The following is a 24,777-nucleotide window of genomic DNA, read 5'->3' as shown; positions in this document are numbered from 1 at the left end:
AAATTTCATGCAGAAAGGTTGAAAAACCCAAAAGAAAGAGTTAGTATGAAAATGTTTCCTTGGTTTCTGCCATTGCACTAGCAGGATACTCTGCATGAATCACAGGTGCATAGATTCTAAGGCCAGAAGGGACAATTGTGTTCATGTAGTCTGACACGCCATATAATGCACAGCAGAGAATTTTCCCATAATTCCTAGAATAGATCTTTCAGAAAAAATATCCAGTCTTGATTTCAAAATTGAGATGAAGCATTCATTATGATTCTTGCCAAATTGTTCCAGGGGTTAATTTATCTCACTGTTAAAAATGTACACCTTATTTCTTGCCTGAATTCGTCTAATTTCATTTTCCAGGCATTGGATCTTGTTACAGCTTTGCTAATCCGAGGAGCCCTCTCTTAGCAAATCTTTATTTCTAAGGTAAGTGCTTATAAACTGTGGTGAAGTTATCCATTACCTTCTTTGTTAAACTTTTAAGAGATTGAGCTCCTTGAGTCAAAATCTGTGCAGTGGACAAAGTAATATGCCAGTTGATGGATAACAAGATACTGTATTGCAAAGATTTTTTTTAGGCTCCCATTTCTCTGCCGCTAGCATAATTAAAGTTAAATAAACAACACACACACACACAAAATCATTAAACACATTCTGCCCTAAGTCATACGCAACTTGCCAATCCACAAAGCACATCTGATTGGAAACCCTGCCATTAAGAAAATGCTACATAGGGAAAAATAATTGTTAAGAGGCAACAGAGCCTCATGGAGCAGCCAGAGGAAGGAAATTCCAGAGACATACAGGAGCCAGAATAGATGCTATACTGCCAGCTCCCCAGTGATCAGACATAAGGAGAGACAACAGTGACTACTTCAGTGATGAGTGGAGGGAGACTGACAGGTCTGGATTTACCCAAGTCTCAAGAAGGCCTGTAAAGCAACTTAAATTATACTGGAAGCTGACGGATGACCAAGGATGTAGGATGTAGTTGCCTTAAAAGGGAAGAAGCTGTACTCTGCATTGGACAGGAAAGAGAATTCAAGCTGCTCTGTTTTTAAGTCTGCCTATCTTTTGCAGTAGCATTGTCACTGCCACCGGGTGTCACCAGGGATGTTAAATTTGATCAACTAATTGACAAGTCAATGGAATTTCCATCAACTAGTCGATAAGTGGGGAGCCATCCCCAGGAGCTACACCTGCTGTGGCCCTGCCTTTTAAATGTATTAAGAGCCGACAGGCACAGTGTCTGAGACTGGGCATGAGCCGGGAATCAGCTGATTCCGGGCCCGCACTTGGTTCTTGCTACCTCTCTGCCTCCCCTGTCCCCCACAGAGAGTATGTTGGGGGAACTGGCTTTTAACCGGGGAGAAAAGCGACTAGTCCAGGGACCAGTCAACTATCTGATAAACTTATGCTTATCGTATACTCGACTAGTTGCTCACATCCCTAGGTAGCATAGAGGAGAAGAGTTATATTTTGATGCAAATCATTTTATTTTTAGTGGGAAGAGAGGGGGGATTTTTGCTCCATTTCTGGAAAAACAGCATTTTGTTCTATGAACTGAAATGTGAAACTTCCCTCATAGATCTGGGCTACAAAGGTTAGTTATTTCGGGCTGCACAATCCCAGCCTAAAGAGGTTACAGTCTGAGCAGACAGACAAATGTGGGAGGGAAACTGAGGCATAAAGGGATACAAAGTGGTCCAGGTCATCAGGTCAGTTGCAGAGCCATAAAATAATCCCATGTATCCTGACTTTCAAGGCAGTACCTGGAAGATCACTGCACATTATACTCATGTGACCCTAGTCCCCCCTCACCCAAATTCACACACTACACACTTCAGCAATATTTGTACAAAAATAGGACTTGTGAAGCTAGTACCCTACAAGTTATTCATATAATTGCATGATGTCACTAGAACATGTTTAAGACCAGACAGCCTAGCTAGGTAAAGGTGATACGCAGGCCTGTCCTAGACAAAAGAATGTGGGTTTACTTCAATTGACATATTAGTAAAAAAATCACTGAGATCAACCCGTGGGGGTTATCCTGAGGCTGAAACAATCAAGCATCCCATAGAGAAACCGAAGACAAAATACCCAGCTGGTCTCTATGTGAAATCTCTAATCAGATTTGCTGATTGAGGATTGGTTTCGTCGCTCACCTATAGAAGATGAGATTCTTCGAACGATGGCTCCATCCATATATACGTATATAGAAGCTGGTTAGTTTTTCCATGTAAGGAAAGATGTAAACTTCAAGCCCCCTCTCCCTCCTCTTTTCCCCCCACATCTTAGGTAAGTCATCTTTTCAGACTAAATACTTCCTATATCATCAGTTGAAGATGAAGATCTTCACTTTTTGAACTAATTTTTCTACCACTCCCTGTTTCTATGGCATATTAGGGTGCATTAGGAGGAACATTGCCAGCAGATCCAAAGAAGTAATTTTTCCTCTATTTGGCTCCAGTGAGGCCACCTCCGGAGTATTGTGTCCAGTTCTGGTGCCCCCACTATAGACAGGATGTGGACGCATTGGAGAGCGTCCAGCAGATGGCAACCAAAATGATAAGGGGGCTGGAGCGCATGACCTGTGAGGAGAGACAGAGGGATTTCGGTTTGTTTAGTCTGCAGAAGAGTAGGGGAGGGGGGGTGGATTTGATAGCAGCCTTCAACTTCCTGAAGGGAGGTTCCAAAGAGGCTGGAGAAAGGCTGTTCACAGTAGTGACGGATGGCAGAACAAGGAGCAATGGTCTCAAGTTGTGGTGGGAGAGGTCCAGGTTGGATATTAGGAAAAACTATTTCACTGGGAGGATGGTGTAGCACTGGAATGGGTTCCCTAGGGAAGTAGTGGAGTCTCCATCTCTAGAGGTTTTTAAGTCTCGGCTTGACAAAGCCCTGGCTGGGTTGATTTAGTTGGGATTGGTCCTGCCTAGAGCAGGGGGCTGGATTTGATGACCTCCTGAGGTCTCTTCCAGCTCTATGGTTCTATGATTCTTTTCTTCTTGAGTCTAGAGTGAGGAGTTGGCATTAATTACCAATTGACTGGTGACACAATTACATGATCTGAAATATGCCAGGAAAAATATGATGGCGGGGTGAGGGCGTGAAAGACTAATGTAGCACCCTACTTTCCACTCTTACACTTATAACAGCAAATCCTCTGCAGCTCTAGATCCAAGTATTTTTCACCTAGTATCAGGAGGGAATGATAAAGAGCTTGATTTTGGCATGATGAGTTTAAGAGGTAGCTTTTGCCCAGAGATGCTAGAAAACCTGGGCTAAAATGTAGGTTGGAGGGAGACAGATCCTGAGCATAAAAGTAAGGAGGTCTGAGGGAGTGCATTAGCAAATCATAATGCAGGATCTGACTTCATTTGTTTTGGTGTTTTTGTATTGTAAAGCATTTAGGCTGCTTTTGTAGATAAGGATTCAGGCTTTACTGAATGAAGACTGGAGCAAAAGGCCTAGCTCATGCCATTTGCATGATTACATTTCAAACAATGTTTGTTACCTTCTAAGGTGCCACAAGACTACTTGTTTTTAAAGGTAGAGACTAACATTTCTTTAAAGTTACATACTAACACTGCTACGCCTCTGAAAGTTTACATAGATGTTTACATAGAAATTTCACCATTTTTTTTTTTTTTTTTTTTTTTTTTTTTAAGTTTTGTAGATATCTGGTGCATGTTTTTTATGCTTTTACTTACTGGCCATGTCTTTGATTTATTTATATAACGGTTTTCAGTTTGCCCCATTTTGGTGGGCTCACTAGCTTACATTGTTAGAAAGGATGATAATGCATGTACTCCAAGGTTAGTGTTAATTTTCTTTTTATGTGATTGCTCCTTGCTAACGATCCCTTGTTTAAATATTTTCTTCTTCTTCCATATATACAAACTGGTTAAAATATATATTTATATCTAGGTTTTTTTATTGTACTGGTGGTGCATGTCCACACACAACCTCAATATTGGAAAATTCTGTCACCCAAAGAAAGTTCAACCCACTCAAGAATGTAAAATATCCAAGGGAACACTGGCTAGGACCATCCAGTTTAGAACAGAAATGAGTAAAGGGGAGATGGGTTTGATAGATATCTATAATGCGGCATGGAGAAAGTAAATAAGGAAGTATTATTTACTAGGGATGTCAAGCAATTAAAAAATTAATCTCGATTAATCGTGCTGTTAATAAAATACTATTTAAATATTTTTGTATGTTTTCTACATCTTCAAATATATTGATTTCAATTACAACACAGAGTACAAAGCGCTGCCCCTTTGAAACGTGCTCACTTTATTTTTTATTACAAAACATTTACACTGTAAAAAAGAAAACTCTTCAGTTCACCTCACTGAAGTATTGTAGTGCAAATCAGCTGACACCAGACTCCGCGTTGCTCCGATAGCGTTTCAAAGGGGCAGCTCTGCATGGCGCCCGGAGTCAGCTGGGGGTTTCAGCTGATCTTGGGCTCTGCGTTGCGCTGCCCCTTGAAATGCCGCGGCGATGTTTCAAAAGGGCAGTGCAGCATAGCTGATCCTGGACGCCCCGCAGTACTGCCTCTTTGAAACGCAGTGGCAGTGTTTCAAAGGGGCAGCGCCGCACAGCTGATCCCAGGCTCTGCACAGTGCTGCCCCCTTTGAAATGCTACCATAGCTTTTCAAAAGGGGCAGCACTGCACGGAGCCCAGGATCAGCTGAGGACTCCAGCGGACCCTGGACTCCGTGTTGCGCTGCCCCTTTGAAACGCTGCAGTGGTGTTTCAAAGGGGCTGTGCTGCACAGCTGGTCCTGGGCTCTATGCAAAACACCTGTGATTAACATGTTAATTTTTTAATGCATTAATTCTGCCCTGCGTTAATCGCAGGTGTTAACGTGCATTATTTGACAGCCCTATTATTTACTCTTGCACCTAACACAGGAACCAGCAATCATCTAATGAAATTAATGGGCACTAGTTTAAAACAAACATGAGGAACTACTTCTTTACACAGTGCACAGACACCCTGTGGCACTCCTTGCCAGGGGATTTTGTGAAGGCTAAAAGTATAACTGTATATTAGATAAACTAATGGAGGCTAGGTCCATCAATTGCTATTGGTCAAGATTGCCCGAGATGCAACCCCACACTACGGTTGCCAAAAACACTAACTGCTAAAAGCTGCAATGGGATAGTAAGGAAATGGATCGTTCAAAATCATTTTGTTCTGTTCATTCTCTGAGGCAACTTTATTAGCCAGCATCAGGATAGACTATTGGGCTAGATTAGAATGATGGACTAGTGGTTGACCCAATATGGACAGTATGTTCTGTAAACTATCCACCATTCCACCCTTAAAACAAATTGTTGGTATTACACAAATACAGTAGACTATGTTTTATCATCTCAAATGTAACTAACGACAGTTTGTATCACCAACAGATTTGCATATAACTGCATTTTTCAATAGCTTGAGTATCTTTCTCTTTGACCAGTTGTGACAGATGGACAGAATCCTATGAGTCTGGACAAACCTTACTGAGTTTAATATTTTTGGAGGCCATTGCATTAGAACTCAATGTTCTGTGTGTTATTCAGGAGCTGTGTGTATTTCCACTGGAAGAGTAAATAAAGGATCAGCAGGGGGTAATTAGGCAAATTCACACAATTTGTAACATCTAGAGAAACACCACCACCTGGAAAGGTCTGACTATACAAGTTCAAACTCCATTCTCCAGGGATCAAGACACAAAGAAAATGTTTTTTTGATAAACAGATGGGGTTTAAACCAACCTAGTAAACAGTCAGGACTTATGGTCTAAGAGGGTTTATACCTCAGAGAAAGTTGGAAGGCCAAATCATCACCCACAGCCCTTCTCAATGTGACCAATGATCTTTGGTAAGCATGTTTAGATTCTTTTACTATTTGTAATATATTTTCTATGTCATGCTTTCTACTTAAGAATAGACCATTTTGCTTAGATAGTTATGTGGCCATGTACAGCTATGGCAATCATACTATGTACCATCTCTGAGGAAGGACATGAAGCAGGCCTATTTTGAGAAGTCTATCTTTTGCTGGGAAAAATCACAGTGCAGCCAGGGAATTATCCCAGGCAGTAAGGGGAAAGGTGACTGACTCTACCTAGGAGAGACACTATCTCTAGAGGCCACAAGCCTGGGAGTGGGTTCCATTGCTTACCTATCAAGGGAGAATACTAATGAAATGACCCTGAACTATGGGGAGTTAGAATAAAGATAAAACACCTGTAATTGCCTTGCTTTCAACAGCTCTCCTACAGAATACAGGACCAGTAAGGTGTCAGTGTAAGGCTGGCTGGGAAGGAGGATGAGGAATCAGTGTGGAGGAAGCCAAAGTTTCACTGTCTGCTCTTGCACACATCTATTGAAATCACTTCCAGCATGATGGCTGTGATGACTGCACACAGGATATTGGTTGAACTGAAATAATTTCCTCACAAATACAAGGGGGAAGAAATATTAGATAAGAAACAACTCCCTCATTTCTTTTCTTTGAAAGTCATCACTTGACACATGCTGGGATTTTTATCTGTAGATACCACATGGACATAGTCTCATTTCCTGTAATAAGTCTGCAAGAAAGCTTTTCCCTGCACCTATATGCTTAAGCAGATGGGCAGAATGCCCTTTGAGTCCATTTCACCTCTCTCCAGCTAATTGCCATATACAAACCATTAGCTCACTATTTTCATCTGAGATCTCCCTGAGCACAGAATGAAAAAGCAGCATTTGGTTTCCACTGGCAGCAAAGGAGACCAAGCACATTATTAAAATATGAAGACAGTTACTAAAAATATCAGCATCAGCCGCATGCCACAAGTGTGTACTGAAGCAGGAAATTAGAAGCCAAATGCCTCCAACAACCAAGACATTATCTCATGCTACTCAGCTCACTAAAAGTGTTATTCTCCTGGGGTATGTCTACACTGCAGCGTTTTTCCGGAATAAGGGCAAAACAATACTTGCGTCCCCACTGCAACTGTGTTTTCGATAAAAAGTTGAAAAAACAGAGTGGTTTTTCCGACGGCGGTAAACCTCTTTCTACAAGGAATAATGCCTTTTCTGAAAAAGGCATGTGTGGATGCAGAAGAGGGAGTTCTGTTGAAAAAAAGGCCTTCAAGAAATAACACAGGTGCACTGCTGGCCACTCCATCCACACTCAACACAACTCTATAGGTCCTGTCTCCTGGTAGTTCTTAAAACTGCAGGCACCCTGGACAAGGCTTGTGGTAGGAAGCCGGCCCCGGGAGCTGCACCTCACCACGTGGCTCACACTGCCACACTCCTCACCATCAATGGCCAAGTCTCAAGCTCCCGGATAGCCCGCTGGCCCTCCCAGGGAGCCTGCCAGGGGCACAAAAATATAAGCGTAGTCCTGGTCTGGGGTGGAGATCCTGGACCTCCTGGAGGCCTGGGGTGAAGAGGAGACCCTCCAGGGTCTCCACTCCAGATGAAGGAACACTGACATCTACGGCCAGATGGCCGAGGCTCTGGCTACTAGTGACCACTGCCCAAGGAACCTTGAGCAGGTGCAGAGCAAGGTGAAGGAGCTCTGCCAAGGCTACACCAGGGCCAGGGAGCGCAGTTCTCGCTCCGGGGAAGAACGCCACTTCCGCCCCTACTTCAATAAGCTCCACCACATCCCGGGGGCCGAGGCAACCCCTTCCACACCCTTGGTCGTGGACTCGGGGCTGGAAATGCCTGTTGTTGCCTGCTCGGGGGTCCCACACTACAAGGAGGAGAATGATGACCAGCTGGAGGAGGAGGAGGAGGAAGAGACAGCCAGCACTGTCACCCTCCGTCTGGAGCCGGTACCCAAGGGCCTGGATGTCTGCCGGGGAGGGATCATCTGGGGAGTGTTCTTAGGTTCACTCACACAGGGCGGGGGAGGCAGGGGCTGAGGGTCTCGGGTGTGATCATCACTTGGCCTGGCCCTCGTGCTGCAGTCTGTGCATGTGGATACACGTGCAGTGCCAGTCTACGCCACACAGCCCCAGGAGGCAGCCCCAGAGCACCCCCAGGCTCTTGTTCACAGGCTCTGTGGAGGCCACACACACATCTGACCCCCAGCAGGGGGATGCCCTCCCACCACCAGCCACTGCTGAAAGGAGGCTGGGGACAAGGACGCACAAATGCACACACAGACTGAGGAGTGCCGCACATGGCACATAGGCATGCCTGCCCACTGGAGGCACTACCTGTTCCCAGGGTCAGGACTGCCAGGCGCAGGTGTGTGCGCAGCCCCAATGGAAGGCCGGGCTGCTCCAGACCCCTCCCACCCATGGGATACCTGTGTGGCTGGATGCTTCTCTTGCCTGCTTGTCTGTGGGATGAGGAGGAGGGGCAGAAACCATAGTCCTCTCAGCACCTCAGGGGCCCTTTGAGGCAGGGCTTGCGTCCAGGTCCTACATGGCCTTGCTCCTAGGACATCACCGTCCTCTGGCAAAGCCTTAGGGACAGTCTCTGTATGGATGACTGACCGTGCCTGCCCCCACTCCAACCCCCTCTCCTGCCTAGCCCCCTGTTGTCCCTGCCCCCACCCACCAAGGTCTCCATGATCCCGACACATGGTGGAATTTCCAGCTGCACCACACGCCACTCTTAGCCCCAGCTCTGAGCCCCCCTCCTGCTTCCTCCAATCCAGGTTTTCAGCCCCTCTCCTCCCCAGTTTCTTTCATAAAAGAAATACAATGAATCTGTTTTTGAACACACAACTGTTGTTTTATTGACTGTACAGGGAAGAGGGGGTTGTTGTGGGAAAGGCAGAGAGGGGCAAGGCAGGCCCCTAGTGGGGAGAGTTATTGGGGTCCTTCAGATAAACTCTCCCTCGAGACCTCCCAGATGCACACCCCCACTTGATGGGCCTGGCAGATTGCAGCTGCTCCAAGGCCTGTCTCTCCCAGCTGGCCTCTACCCCCCATCCCAGAAAGAAGGCCTCCCCCCCTGCTCTCCACAATACTGTGGAGAACACAACAGGCCAAGACCACGTGGGGGATGTTATGCTCCCCCACATCCAGATGGATCAGGAGGCACCTGAACATTGCATTCAAGAGCCTGAAGGCGCATTCAGCCAGGATGTGGGCCGTGCCCAGGCGGGCATTTAAATGGTCCGTGCTCGGGTCCAGATGGCTGGTATAGGGCTTCATAAGCCATGGCACGAGGGGGTAGGCCACATCCCCCACAATGCACAGAGGCATCTGCACATCCCTGACCTTGAAGTCATGCTAAGAGAATATACCATCCTCCAGCTTCTGGTATAGGCTGAAGTTTCTGAAAATGCAGGTATCGTGCACCCTTCCCTGACCACCCAACAAAAATGTCTGTAGATTATCAGCGGTGGTCGACCAGGGCCTACAGGACCATTGAAAAACAGCCCTTCCTATTGATGTACTTGATGGCTCACTGTTCTGGGGCCCAGAGGGGATGTGGGTTCCATCTATGGCTCCCCCACAGTTGTGGAAGCCCAGGGCAGCAAATCCAGCTTCCATGGGGTCCCAGGTCTCCCAGCCAGATGACCCTGTGCAGCAGGATGGAGTTGATGGCCCTTACCACCTGCAGGAGACAAAGTAACACACAAAACAGAGACTGAAAGAGGATATCTGAGCCCTTGGGTGGTCCCTGCCCTCCTTTTACCCCCCCACAAACACCATAGGAGCCATTCCCAATGAGGCCACACTCTGCAGGGCTGTGTGAGGGAGGGACTGCAGAACCCTCCCTGGAATGGGGCTTCCCGCCCCAACCCCCAACCTCTCCTTTCCCTAGGGTCCCCCTTTCCAGTATTCCGCCCCCCATCCCTCCAGTGACTACAGCCCGAGAGTGCCTTACCTCCAGGAGGAAGGCCCTGATGGTGGACTTTCCCATGCCAAACTAGTTACCCACAGACTGGTAGCTGTCTGGGGTGGCGAAAGTTCAGACAGCAATGGCGACCCGCTTCTCCAAGGGGATGGCTGGTCGCATCTGGATGTCATATCATTTGGAGGGCAGGAGTGAGCCAGGCACACAGCTCCGTGAAGGTGGCCTTCCTCACGCGGAAGTTATGGAGCCACTATTGGCTGTCCCACCATTCCATAACCAGCCAGTTCCACCAGTCAGAACCGGTGTCCAGCCTCTAGAGCCTTCTCTCCACTGTGCAGTGCAGTAGCAAGAGCCTTGCTCCCGCACACAGGCAGAGGGTCTCAATGATGAGCTCAGAGTTGAGCTCTTGCAGGACTGTGAAAGCAGCCTGCACAAACTGCTGCAGGAACTGCAGCACAGCAGTGTGGGGCCATCGCATGCCCAGAGGCAGCTCCGGCTCCATGCCAGGGCATACTGTTGTGTCCCGAAGCAGGGCAACCAGGGCTTCATAAGCCATGGCACGAGGCCAAATGCTTTGCTGTCCCTTGGAGAGAGAGGTGAGCACGCAGCAGAAGCTGTGAAACGGTCCCTTTAAGCACGCATCTAAGCCTTAGGCAGCAGCACCCGGAAGCAACTGCTGACCTAATGCGCTGCCTGAAGTGGTTCCGGGTGGCCTTACATGCAGGACAGCATCCAATCAGTGTGGATGCTCTATTTCAAAATTTCAAATTGCTTTTCATTGGGCCTTTTGTGTGTGGATGCTCTCTTTCCAAAAGAAGCTTGCAGGCTATATGTAGCTCTGGACTCATACCCAGAACTCAGACAGGACCTGATCAAAAGACTGACATTGACTTTAGTGGACTTTGGATCAGGTTCCAACAAGAATATTCTCACCTTTGTCATTGAAATTTCCTTTTCCCCGTTTCTAACACGCAAATGTTTGGATTTGTCATTTTGATGCTGATCAGAAAGGGATTTAAAAGCATGTCTATCTGCTCCAAGATTTCCATTGAAGGCTCTGTGGTAGCTGACAGTTAACTTTTCTGACTTGGAAATGTGTGAGGGGGAGGTTATGGAAATCTGTTATATTAGTTTCAAAAATGTTTTTAAAAGGTTAGCCCAAGTAGTTTCAAGCTGTGCAGTGACTTATTTATACCTCACAAGTACATCTCAAATAGTCATTGGTCAAATGGAGAACCAATATAAAGGACTAAGATCCACAATAAGAGATGAGATTAACAACTGTGGAAAAGTTAGTGATACTTCATTAATTACAATGACATGACATTTCCCAACACTCATTTTCTTGGATTTTACATTTAGGCTGCAAATAATTTACAGTAATAAAAGCAGTAAAACTCACGAGTTAAATTAAATACATTGCCTGCACATAAAAATAGGATAGACCAGCGCTTCCCAAACTATAGGCTGCGGCCCGGTACTGGTCCACAGGAAAAAAGAACCGGGCATCAGCATGGCTGCCGGGGTGTTCCAGGCCCCCGGAGTGCCTGTGCAGCGCTGGTTCCCCCAAGCCCTGGGCCGGGCTGAGCTGAGGATGCAGCTGGGTGTTCCGGGCTCCCAGCAGAGGCTTAGCGAGGGGGGAGCAGGGGGAGGGCAGGGGCGCTGGGCTGGACTGCGGGGGATGGGGGGAAGAGGTGTGGGGCGCAGGTCTCACCTGGGCTGCAGGAGGAGGGGGGTGCCGGGAATCTGGCGCTGGACTCAAGGGGAGGGAGGGAGGGGCAGGGAATCAGCACTGGGCTCAGCATGTCTGCACAGTTTGGGGGAGAGGTGCAGGGAAACAGAGCTCAGCTGGGCTGGGAGAGTGAAGAGGTGTGGGGTGCTGGGCTGAGCTGGGCTGCGGGAGTGCGGAGATACGGGGTGCTGGGCTGAGGGGAGGAGGTGTGGAGCCCAGGGCTCATTTTGGTTGCAGGAGGAGGGAGGTGCCGGGGAACCAGGGTTACACTCAAGGGGAGGGAGGGGCAGGAAATCAGAGCTGGGCTCAGCAGTTCTGCCGGGCTTGGGGGGAGGTGCAGGGAAATGGTGCTTAGCTGTGCTGTGGGGGAGGAATGCAGGGAACCAGTGCAGGGCTCAGCTGGGGTGAGGTGGTTGAGGGAAGGCATAGGGAACAGAAGGGCAGCTCAGCTAGGCTGTGAGGGGCTGCAGGGAACTGATGCTGCACTCCCTTGGATTGTGGGGGATGGTTTTGGGGGAGGTGCAGGGAACCAGCAGGGGTGGGCAGCTCAGTTGGGTTGCAGGGGAGGGAAGTGCAAAGACGCCTAGGGAGGGGGGGAAAACAGGAGCCCTAAAATGACCTCCCCTGGTCTAAAAAAATCCCTCTTCTGGGACCAGTCAGGTCTAGAGGGTGCCAGACCAGGGAGGTCCAACACCTACCCAAGTCCCCTCCTTGGAACCTCCCTCCTAGCCAGATACCCTACCCCCAATCTGTTCCTACTCCTGCCTCTTGGAGTGCCAGTGTGGCGCTGGGTCCCCCAACTCCGGCCCGGGCTCGGTGGAGGATGCAGCTGTGTGAAATAGTGAAAATTTATTCATTTTTCATTTTTTTTAATATGCGTTTATATTTTTGGGCTGCAAAAAACTGTACTGAAAAAAAACCAGGTTCCAACCCAAATAAAAAGTTTGGGAAACCCTGGTGTAGCCAGCTTTCTATCAATCTTACAGTTCATTTATCCAATTCACATTCCCTTAATATCCTGCAGATAAATCCCTTATCTCATCCTGCAGATAACTTGCCAGTGGGTCATCTATGTACAGTACAACATCCAAACTGTAGGCTAATTGTACCAAAGTGCACTTCATAGTTGAGGATGCACTGAGATGATCACAAAGCAGGAATTTAACAGCTTTACATATGAACAACACTGTGTATCCTTGCTAAAATTAAGCAAATAATGTTTTTTTGGGTTCACTGGCAGTTAAAAAAGGTGTGTGGTTCTGGTTGAATGGGTTGCGAAAGTTCTGAAAAAAATTGTTCAAGCCAAAACATTATTTTTAAACGGGTAGATTCACAAAATAGCCAACATGAGGAGGATGTCCCACTATAAGCTTTCACCCAGTGGTTAGAAAATTCACCTGTAATGTGGGAGGACACAGGGCTCAATTCCCCCCTCTACCTGATGTGGGGAGGGATTTGAAGCCGGGTCTCCTGCATCCTAAGCAAGTGCCCTGATCACCAAGTGATGGGATATTCTTATGGACTCTCTCAGAGTCCCCCACTAAAGCTGTTCTACAGTGTTGCCAGCTCTCATAATTTTGTCAGAAGTCTCATGATACTGGTTTTCCTTAAAGCCCCAGATCTTAGAGTCAAGTGGATATGCAGTGTTTTCAGCCTTCATTCTTAAGGAAAAAGTAAGTTTCTAGCCCTCATGACTATAGACAAAGCTTCAAAATGTGACCCTCAATGTATTCTAAAGGCTCAAAAAGAAGGCAAATAAAAACAAACACCAAATCTTATATTTGTATATAGTCTCATGATTTTTGAACATTTGGGAATAGCAAATCACTGGAGCTGGAACAGGAACTTAGAGCTTTCATCTCACAGCTGAACGGTCAATGCACCAGGCTGTAAAATCTCTCTCTGCCTGGCCTTTCAACTTCCAGATTCTCCTACGGCACTGTACTACTTTTTAGAACAGATTGTTTTGCAAGGTATTTTTTAAAAGCCATTGAAATTAGCAGTATAGATTTATGACCCATACAAAAATATGCATGCAAATGATCTGTGTGAGCAGAGCTTTTTGCCAGGATAGTAAAAGTAATGTTTTTTAGAACATGTATTTGCCATTATCTGAAGGTGTATATATGGTTAGAATTAATCTAGCTGTCAAACAACATGCAGAAATACCCTTTCAAGAAAGTAAGTCTACCAATCTCGACAGAATCCCCTTACTATTATTGTATTTTGGCAAACTTTAATATTTTTGGAATATCAATACTAAAAGGGGAATTTTAGGAATAGTTTAAATGACCACTGGATGTCACTGTTTCTTTTAAAATGTGACAGTAAGTTTGAAAATAAAAAATGATAGCTATTTGAAAACAAAACCTGCTCGCATTGATCACTAAAAGGTCAGAAATAAAGCTTACAGCCATTTGTTTTTACTACACAGAAGTTTATTATGAAAGATAAACATACAACACAAAAGGTAGCAAAAGCAATCCTTACCTTAAGGCAACTCTTAAAGGAGACTGGTTCAAGAAAGGATGATGCAACTTGTGTTTAAATAGAAATTATGAAAAATATCAAATTGCATCAATAACTTAAAACGTACTTTAAAAAGTCTGCACTAAGCAGCAGAGGGTAAGGGTTTCTGATCTTAATGCCAGCATTAAGATATAGTAAGCAGCACAATGCTAAATGACAGGGAAAGTTCAGTATTTACACAAAGAGTAATTTATATTCGATAGCATAACTTCTCATGTACATCTGGTTTGGAACCATGATCTGAAACAATTAGGAAAACTATGTAAAATAAATCTTCATACCATTCCATCAAAAATACAGAAGATGCAGAGAGGATCCCAGAATGATGGGTACCTTAAATATCACATTACAGAAGGTGTTTGGTTTTTTTTAGAAAAGAATTTTTTCAAGGAGAGGGAGAAAAAAAACAAAAAACAAAAACCCACACAAGTCACAAAATATGAAACCTTATCTTTCAGATTAGCCAGATTTAAGTGTATCAATATCAAAGTACAGGCAGTCCCTGGGTTACATGGATCCAACTTACATCGGATCCCTACTTTCAAACGGGGTGAGGCAACCCCGCACTAGCTGCTTCCCCCCAGCAGACCAGGGAGACGCGGAGTGGCTTTTCTCAGCAGACACCTCAGCTTGAGAATAAAGGACTGAGGGAAGTGAGGTGTGGGGGAATAAAACTGAGCTCTGGAGAAATGTTTGGCTAGAGTTTCCCCTACAATATGTACCAGTTCCGACTTACATACAAATTCAGCGTAAGAACAAACCTACAGTCCCTATCTTGTACGTAACCCGGGGACTGCCTGTATTTCTGTGATGATGATGTTGTCCCAGCAGTTACAGACAACAGTATTAGTGAACTGTTAAATATTCATGGTATTAACATACAAGGAGTTCCATTCCCATTATTTGTTTATAGTTTGCAAAACCTCATATAATTTAAATTCAAATGTTTTGCCATCAGAAAGGGTATCATATAATAAATATTTAATGATCCTAATTATACATAATTTCAGTTAGCCATAACTTTTCCTTAACAGAAATGATCTAGCTTTAGCATTTTAATATTAAATATTTCAAATGACAACATTTAATTGAGCTATACAGAAAGCATCAGCTTCAAAGAATGTCAAATGACACTACTGTTTCCAGTTGTTTAAAGTAGTGAATGTTGATGGAAAATCGAGAATAAGCCTGTTTACAAAAATTGCTCATACAAATTTATCCCTGTTGGAAAATGTCATGTATACTGTAAATTAGCTTTATATGTAGAAGTTTAGTAAAAGAAATTATCATATGGACAGCATGAGAGATTCTACACGCAACTCCAAATCTCTCCTTTCATCATTCAGCATAAATTTACAAAAAGCATAAGATATAAAATACATTTAAAGCAGAGATCTCAAACTGGGGACAAAGGTGATCAGCTGCAATGGTGATAATGTATTAAAAATCATGTTTAACATGCTGTTAAATCCAATTATGAAGTTGCATTATCCTTTTTCAGAACTATTTTTTAAAAAAATCCCTGAATAAAGTAGAAGCCAGCCTGCAACTTCCTAGGAGTCTCAATAGGTACTATATTTACTACACAACAGAACCTAGATTTGATCCTGGGGCAGGATGCACTGACATAAAAAATATTTTTAAAACATTTTTAAAAAAAGGAGCCAATGAATTGCTAGAAGTTAAAAGGATATTGCAACTTTAATAGTGAACATTCATGCTAGAAAATTGATTGACAACTCTGTTACAACTCTGGGGTCAGCTTGTAAATAATGCAAAAAGGTTAATCTAAAAAAGTCTTGCAAATTTAGAAAATAAAGAAAATTGTAAAAGACAAAAATGCATATCTAAAATAGAGCAGGAGCACAATGACAACAACCAAAACTTCCAAAAGCCCACATAAAAAAATTAATCTTGGAAAGCCTTGGCTTCCAGCAATTTACCAAAGACAAAAAAAATTGTAATTTGCAAAGTCTTAACCTATTTTTAAGTGACAGTTTTTTATTACAGTTGAAAAAAATGGTTTATAGCTGCTTAAGTTTCCATTTCACTAAAAATAGCGCCAACAAAAATAAGCTTGCATAGAAAAAACAATCTCAAATTGCCACTGGCTACATGCTTACAATAAGAAATGCAGATATTGTAACATAGTGCAAACCATGGCAGTTCATGCTGGTTGTGACTGCCGCAGGTCAGGAAATAGACCATAGTAACCCAGTTATCACAGTTTCTGGTCTTCTATTTCATCTTTTGCAAAGTATAAGCAATGCATATGTGCAGACTCATGGCATGTCTGCTGCTGCTGCTGATTAGCGCAGTTTGAGGTCATCACCGCTTCCTAGGTTAGATCCAGGACTAGGGTCTTGCTGTCTTCTTGCCTGCATTAATAAATGTGTGTTCAAGTCAAAGGTATGGTTTGCAAATATCAGTTGATTTTTTTAAATAAATGTATTAATTATTACTTTATGACCACAAATAATTCCATGATACTAAATTTACACTGCAAACTGTTAAATACAAACATATCACCCAAACCTGCTACTTAATGACCCACTATTATGCAAAAACCCGAGTAAGAGCAAGAATTCACACAATTCTTTGAAGATGTGACTCTGGTTTTGATGGCCCAGCAGAGGAAGAGTGTTTGGAATAGATGACCCTACACTGAAAATGCTGTATCACAAATTCCTGCTATTCAAATCTAAAGACTGTTAATAATTTATTACAACAGATAGCAAAGATCAGATGTAGCAGAGAGGCTACTAAATACAGTACAGATTCCAACCATCCAAGGCTTCATAGATCAAATACAACACTGCACCGTTCTTAAAAGGCAACTAGAACACAGGGAAGTCTACAGAGCACAAGCTACAGTAGACTTGCATCAAGTAGACAAATGGCAGCATTCTGTCAAAAAATGAAATATCTAGATATCTTCAAATGCAGCCCTACAGACAGCATGCTGCAAAACACAATGTGGAGGTAACAAAGGCATGACTACGTTTGTGTCCGAGGAGAGAACTTTATGCAGTCTCTCGGTGCCCAAAACATTGGGCACCTCATTTAAAATGATTGAAACATTATTTTAGTTGGCGGTGCAGATATCAATCCTGCTGTTTTCTGTAAATATTCATCCCCTATTCCCCAGCATTACTTCCTTCATGTCTGACTCAAGCTTCTGCTGATCTTTTTCATCCATGCCTCAATGAAACCAACTGTTCAGAAAACCAGTGATAGCATTGTCTTGGTCAGACAATAAAGCAGAACTGAATGTGAGACACACAATGGTGACAATGAAGCCCATCCTACCTCACAATCTCCTCTCCCACTCAAAAATTAGTACAAAAATGGAACTAAAGAGATAATAGAAGTCTGCAAAAATGCTTTTCCAGCTCTATGATGCTCTAGTATCATAGAGCTGGAAAAGACCTCAGAAGGCCATCAAGTCCAGCCCCCTGCTCTAGGCAGGACCAATCCCAACTAAATCAACCCAGCCAGGGCTTTGTCAAGCTGAGACTTAAAAATCTCTAGGGATGGAGACACCACTACTTCCCTAGGTAACCCATTCCAGTGCTTCACCACTCTCCTAGTGAAAGAGTTACTCACCTTGTGCAGTAATGGTTGTTCTTCAAGGTGTGTCCCCGTGGGTGCTCCACTCTAGGTGCTGGTGCGTCCTCGCGCCGGCGACCGGAGACTTTTTCTAGCTGTTTCTGCCGCGGCGCGCAGGTGCCATGGCGCCCTCTAGTGTCGTTGGGACTGAAGAGCGCCTTCGCGCGCGGCTCCTCTGTTCCTTCTCTACCCGCCAGAGTATCAGGCTCCAAGCAGGGGAAGGAGGGAGGGTAGTGGAGTACCCACGGGGACACACCTCGAAGAACAACCATTACTGCACAAGGTGAGTAACTCTTTCTTCTTCTTCGAGTGGTCCCCGTGGGTGCTCCACTCTAGGTGACTACACAGCAGTTGTCGGCTCGCGGAGGTGGGTTTGGAGCCGTGTGGTAGTAACTGTGGATAGCACCGCTTGTCCAACCGCCATAGAAGATGCTATCGAGGTGGAGAGAGCATAGTGTTGCGCAAACGAGTGGTCAGATGACCAGGTAGCAGCGTTGCAAATGTCCTGCAATGGAACATTACGAAGAAAAGCGGTCGTGGAAGCTACCGCTCTAGTGGAATGAGCTGTGATAAGTCCAGGTAAGTCTTTGTTATGTAAGGTATAAGAGGTTTTAATACAGGATGTAATCCATTTAGAGATTCTCTGAGATGAGACTGCTTGTCCCTTAGATCTTTCAGCATATGAGATGAAAAGTCTAGGCGAGGCTCGCCAAGGTCTTGTGTGATCTATGTAAAACGCCAATGCTCGTCGGACGTCGAGAGTGTGCCACACGGTCTGGATCGGTTCCGTGTGCGGTTTCGGAAAGAGGGCAGGTAAGTGGATGGGTTCATTCACATGGAAGGGAGAGGGTACTTTAGGTAGGAACTTAGGGTGGGGTCGGAGTACCACCCTGTCCTGTAAAAATACGGTGTATGGAGGGTCAGCCATTAAGGCTGCAAGCTCACTCACCCTACTACTGGAGGTAATGGCGACGAGAAAAGCCACTTTCATGGACAGATGAGACAAAGAGCAGGTCACTATTGGTTCAAACGGGGGTTTTGTGAGACTCTTAAGGACATGGTTCAGGTCCCAAATGGGGACTGGTGGCCGAACCGGAGGGAAGGTGTTCTGCAGGCCTTTGAAGAAACGCTTGGTCAGGGAGAAAAGAAGTGCCTCGTAGAGAACGGTGAAAAGCCGCTATGGCTGCAGCATGGACCTTGATAGTACTGAGTGCTAGGCCGGAGTGTTTTAGAGAGAGTAAGTAGTCCAATAAGGTATGTATAGGAGCAAAATGTGGTGGGCTTGCATGGGTTTGAGCGTACCATTGAGAGAAACGCGTCCACTTGTACCGGTAGGTTTTCCTGGTGGAGCGTCTCCGACTATTAATTAGTATGTGTCTCACTTGTTCTGAACAGGCCGTTTCGGCATCTTGGAGCCATGAAGGAACCAGGCGTGGAGCTTCAGCTTGGGGATGTCCGGGTGAAGGATCTGACCGTGGTTTTGTGAGAGGAGGTTGCGATGTGGAGGGAAGGGATACGGGTCTGTTACCATCATCTTGAGGAGGTAAGGGTACCATGTTCGTCTGGGCCAAGCAGGTGCCACCAGAATCACCCGTGCCTGGCTCGATCTGATCTTGTCCAGGACTCTGTGTAGGAGTGGGAGAGGGGGAAGGAGTAGAGGAGGGAGACGTCCCATGCGATGGAAAAGGCGTCTCCGAGGGAACTTCTGCCCAGGGCTCCCCTGGAGCAGTAGAGGTGGCACTTTCGATTATTCTTTGTGGCGAAGAGGTCGACTTCCGGTTGGCCCCAGTGAAGGAAGATCGGAGAGGGCGTGTCTGTCGATCTCCCACTCGTGCTGGTCGATGAACATGTGACTTAGGGCGTCTGCTGTGACGTTGAGTATTCCAGGAAGATATACAGCGGAAGGGGTGACCCCATGTGAGAGGCACCAGGTCCAGAATTTAGCGGCTTCTGAGCATAGGGAAGGGGAACAGGCGCCACCCTGACGGTTGATGTAGTACATGCAGGTGGTATTGTCCATCATAATGGTGATGGTCTTGTGGACTATGTGGTGAATGAAGTATTGGCATGCATATCTGACTGCCCGTAACTCGAGGAGGTTGATGTGGAGTGTTTGCTCCACAAATGACCATTTGCCTTGGGCTGTGATGCTTCCCAAATGGGCTCCCCATCCCATGAGTGAGGCGTCTGTTATAAGCGTGAGAGTGTAAGTTGGATGTTGAAAGGGGACGCGGTGTAGCATGTTTTGAGGAATTGTCCACCAGAGCATGGAATTAATAATGCGTGGTGGGATAGCGATGTACTTGGAGATTTGGCCCCTGAAGGGTCTGTACACTGTAGCGAGCCAGGACTGAAGAGGTCTCATGTGGAGTCTGGCCAAACTGACGATGTAAGTCGTGGAGGCCATGTGTCTGAGGATTTTGAGGCAGTGGCAGACCGTGACAGTAGGTACCGCTTGCGTTGCTCGGACAAGGTCGTGTATTATCGCAAACCTGTGTTCGGGAAGAGTGGCTCTTGCTGCGATTGTATCGAGGAGGGCGCCTATGAACTCCAGTCTTTGTGTTGGGCGTAAAGTGGATTTTGCGTAATTTACGTGAAACCCGAGACTGAGTAAAAGGGCTACTGTGGTATCTGTCATGGCCTTCGTTTCATTGAAAGATGCAGCTTTTATGAGGCAATCATCCAGGTATGGGAATATTATGATGCCTTGGCGTCGAAGAAAGGCCATTACTACCGATAGGGTTTTGGAAAATACCCTGGGGGCTGTAGAGAGGCCAAATGGGAGCACCCTGTATTGGTAGTGTTGGGTACCCACTGTAAATCGGAGGAAGCGTCTGTGAGCAGGATGAATTGTAATATGGAAATATGCGTCCTGAAGGTCGAGAGCCGAAAGCCAATCGTGTTGGTTGAGTGCAGTTGATAGTTGAGAGGGTAACCATCTTGAAAAGGTGGTATGCAATGTATTTGTTGAGGCGCCTGAGGTCTAAGATGGGGGCGCCAACCTCCTGTCTTCTTCTGGGTCAGGAAGTACGTTGAGTAGAATCCCCGGCCTCGGAATTGTATTGGTATGTGTTCTACTGCGCCCAGTTGAATGAGGTATGAAACCTCCTGCAGGAGTACAGCTTCGTGAGAGGGGTCCCTGAAAAGGAATGGGGTAGGAGGGTGGTTGGGCGGGGTAGAGGTAAAGGGGATGACGTAGCCCGATTGGACTAGGTTCAAAACCCACTTGTCCGAGGTAATGAGGGACCATTGGTAGAAAAACGCTCGGAGGGGGTGGTGGAACTGAAGGGTAGCAGTTGGGAGGGTCGGCGGATTGGCTTCCTGGCTCTCGACCAGGCCTTCAAACCTTCAAACCTCTATTTGTGGAAATCATATTTGGGTTGTTGGCAGAACGGTTCTCTCGGTCGTTGGTAAGGCTGGTATCTGGTCCTTCTAAATGGAGGAGTATACATTCCTAGGATCCTAAGGGTTGTACGGGAGTCCTTCATAGAATGCAACACCTCATCGGTCTTGGTTGCAAATAGGTTGGTCCGATCGAAGGGTAAATCCTCGACCTTTTGTTGGCGGTCCCTAGGTACGCCGGAGGCTTGTAGCCATGACATTTGGTGGAGCACTATCGCCGAGGCCGTGATTTGAGCCGCGGTGTCTGCCATGTCCATAGCGGACTGCAAAGCTGTGCGGGAAATGATGAGGCCTTCCTGCATAATACTAAGCAGGGTTGGCCGTTTATGCTCCGGAAGATGTAGGAGGAAGTCCTGGAGCTTTGAGTAATTGGCATTATCATAGTCTGCGAGCATAGCAGTGTAATTGGCCGCCCTAAGGAGCAACGTGGACGAAGAATAAACCTTTCAGCCCATAATGTCCACCTTTTTGTGGTCCCTGTCTTGTGGGGTTGTTCTTAGGTTAGGTTGTTTACCCTTGTGACGTACAGAATCCACTACTAGGGAGTTATGGGGTGGGTGGGTGAAAAGAAAGTCCATATCCTTTGGAGCGATGAAGTATTTGCGCTCTGCTCTCTTATTTGTTGTAGGGATGGATGCTGGGGTCTGCCAAATATTGTCAGCTGGGTCCATAATGGCCTCATCCATAGGGATGGCAATTCTGGAAGCAGTTGGAGGTTGAAGCGTGCGAAAGAGTCGATATTGTTTGACCTGCACCTCTTGAAGATCTTTTTCCTGCGCTACGGCAACTCTTTTAAACCACTCTTGAAACTTTTTTGTATCATCTCCCGACGGTGGGGCATCGGTGGTGACCGCTTCGTCTGGAGAGGAGGAGGAATTGTGTAGCGGAGATCTGGTCTCGCCCTCAGAAAGGGAGTCATGGCCGCCTGAAGGAGCTGGAGAATTCGGCTCAGTGGCCGATGTGGTGGCAGGAGGAGAGGCCGGAGGTAGCCTGGAAGCGGTAGAAAAGGGTCTATGGTGAGACCTCTTTGGATGTGAGTTCCACGGTTGCCATTGGGTGGCATATGGCGGGGGTGGATAGGCATACTGGTGTGGATACCACGGATGCGGAGGGGGAGGTTACGCATATTGAACTGCAGGCATTTGCCAGGATGGAGGTCTGTGAGCCGGGCTAGAATGTTGCAATGAGAACCTGCCTCTGGGTTCGGAGCCGATGTCACTAGCTGAACGAGAAGCGGCGGAGGAATGGTGCGATCTCGCTGAGTCCACCATAAGGATATACTGGCACCCTGAACTAGCCTTCTCTAAGGGCTCTACCAAATCAAGGCCAATCTGTTCAAACAGAATCCCCACCACCAGCAGTGCTATCAAGGGGGCCTTTGGCACTCCCTTTGGGCTGGTTCATTGACACTCTGGACAGGACTTGCAAAAATCCCAAACCTCGCAGTATATACATCTGGGCCACCCAGTGTAAGGTCTTCTCTCGACCTAGGTGTCCAGACCAAGGGGTTACATGGGCTAAGCACAATACATCCGGTCTATATTTTGTTGGGACCAGCAGTTGCCACATTCTTTCCAAGAGTCTGGGGAGGTGGAGAGGTGGCCTTTTACCACTCAGTACAGACGATCATCGCATACCTCGAAGCGCGGCCCATGGGGCCCCATCTGTCTCTGGCCCCACTATTTGTTCAGTGGCCCCATCTGTCTCTGGCTCCACTATTTGTTTCCCAGACCCAACTCAGCGTTGGATCTTCTTGCTGGTCTCAAAGGAAGTCACCACTGGTATCTAGCCAAATGATCTCAGTATCCTTTATTGGCCTGCTGGAGGGAAGTTCCAGGGGCTGATGTAGGACCTTCCTTCAGGGTCCCATTGCTGCACTGGGCCATCAACCTCCACCTTCTTGGGTGCTCCCTGACCTCTTTCTGACTCAAGTCATTCACAAACTGGCGGAACCGCCACCAGTCCTGCCCTAAAATCACAAGGTAGGCCAACCAGGGGGCAAGACCAACCTGACAGACCCCTTCTTCATGTTCGTCTGACAGTCACACCCACAGGATCAGGTATGATTGCACATCCCTGTGGACAGGTGCTCCGGCAGGCTCAGAGAATTCCACCAGGTCAGCTCACACTAGCATATGGCTGCATCCTGAGTCAACAAGGGTGGTTAGTAGGGTCCCCTCCACCTTCAGGCTTACTAAGAGCTTGGTGGGGCCTCAACCCCGGGTCCTATGAACAGCTGTCAGCACTTTTCCATAGCTACAAATCCATGTACAGGCCATCCTTACGGAAATGTCCCTCTTGCCCACAAACAGCATTTGCCTCACTTTGTCACTTCTGGTTCTACCAGCATCCCCTCCTCAAGTTCTACTGGTCTCATATTCTTCCCCCAGTCCATTGGTAGGCTTACTAGTTGCTGTCTAATTCATCTTCTCCCATGCTCCTGGGGGTTGACAGGGTGCCTCAAGCTCCTGGGCTTCCATTGACAGGCGCCTCACCTTACCTGGGGTTCCGGATCAAGACTGACTTTAGCTCTCTGTCTTGGCATTTCAGGTCCCTCTGATGCTAGGTAGTCTTCCATAAGCCTTCCATAAGTCTTCACCTGGTCACTTCCATGATTGAGTTTGGGTGATGGTGTTTCTCCCACCTTTGGCCCCCAACAGAGAGGATTTTTAAAAATTACTCCAAAACCATCATCTCCGTGTAGCCTAGCAAGTTGCTTGCCTATCATGCTAATAATACAATTGTGCTGATTCAGATTAATTTATTAATATATTAATGGGTAGATTTAGTATAGAGGTAATAGTTAAGGCTGTAATGCAAGAAATCTGCTAAACACTGTAACAGGCCCTTTGCAAGATCAGCGGAAGCAAAGGTTAGCAAATTTCTGTGGTTGAGACATGGGTCTCACACAGACATGGTCATAGCTTATTTATAGCTCCCCTGGACTGAAAAAGGGAATTTATGTCTTGGACCTTTCACCCAAATAGGAAGGTGGTAGGAAAAATACCTTCAGACTCAGCATATGCAACATTATATATATAAAAAAAATCCTGAAATCACCAGTTCAGGCCGAGCTGTGTAATCGGGTTGGACATAGCATGTGATAGATTACCACAAAAAGCCCATGATAACAAATTGATTTATATAATAAGTAGAGAACAACAATTCATTGACCTATAGAAAAAGGACACTTCAATAATAGAAACATCCCTACTGAATGTGCACCAAACATATCAATGTCAGCTTAACATTATAAAAGTGGCATCCCAGCCTAGGGGAGGTAGGAGAAGATGATGTAGACATTGAAAGGGCCAGAATGATGGCCTCTGGTGATGACGGTGCTGAGAAAAAATGATGGGCTAACACCTAACATTGTTCTCTAGAAGGAATGATGTAAGTATATGACATGAAAATATGGAAGTACACTCCCTACCTATCTTATGAAATTGGGGTGTTTGTGACTGTGCTAACTATTACTAACCTATATTTGTAAATATACAAGAGTTTCTATAGTGTGAATGTTGCAACTATGCACATCAAAGTTCCCAATCATAGAATAATTAAATACTGGGCCTGATCCTGGGATCAGTCCTGGGACCAATCCTTTTCAACTTATTCATAAATGATCTGGAGAAAGGGGTAAGCAGTGAGGTAGTAAAGTTTGCAGAGGATACAAAACTGTTTAGGATG

General features: G+C 46.0%; 1 protein-coding gene across 10 annotated transcripts in view; it reads right to left on the bottom strand.

The window, feature by feature from the left end:
• The window catches only part of CBFB (core-binding factor subunit beta), a 121,741-nt gene that overhangs the window by 13,931 nt on the left and 83,033 nt on the right, over positions 1-24,777 (bottom strand). For 4 of the 10 annotated variants that reach the window (XM_075940418.1, XM_075940413.1, XM_075940415.1 and 1 more), the window contains one exon: positions 13,964-16,454. The exons of 4 other annotated variants lie outside the window; for them this stretch is intronic. In XM_075940418.1, the coding sequence (XP_075796533.1) occupies positions 16,386-16,454 (69 nt within the window). In that variant the 3' untranslated portion in view covers positions 13,964-16,385. Of the gene's footprint in view, positions 1-13,963; positions 16,455-23,578; positions 23,732-24,777 lie in introns of those variants that run through there. 2 more of the 10 variants (XM_075940410.1, XM_075940411.1) reach the window with 1 other exon arrangement.

This window comes from Pelodiscus sinensis, chromosome 12, assembly GCF_049634645.1.
Source record: "Pelodiscus sinensis isolate JC-2024 chromosome 12, ASM4963464v1, whole genome shotgun sequence".
NCBI lineage: Eukaryota > Metazoa > Chordata > Testudines > Trionychidae > Pelodiscus > Pelodiscus sinensis.
Note: the sequence above shows the minus strand (reverse complement) of the source record. Positions and strands in the feature narration are given on the sequence as shown.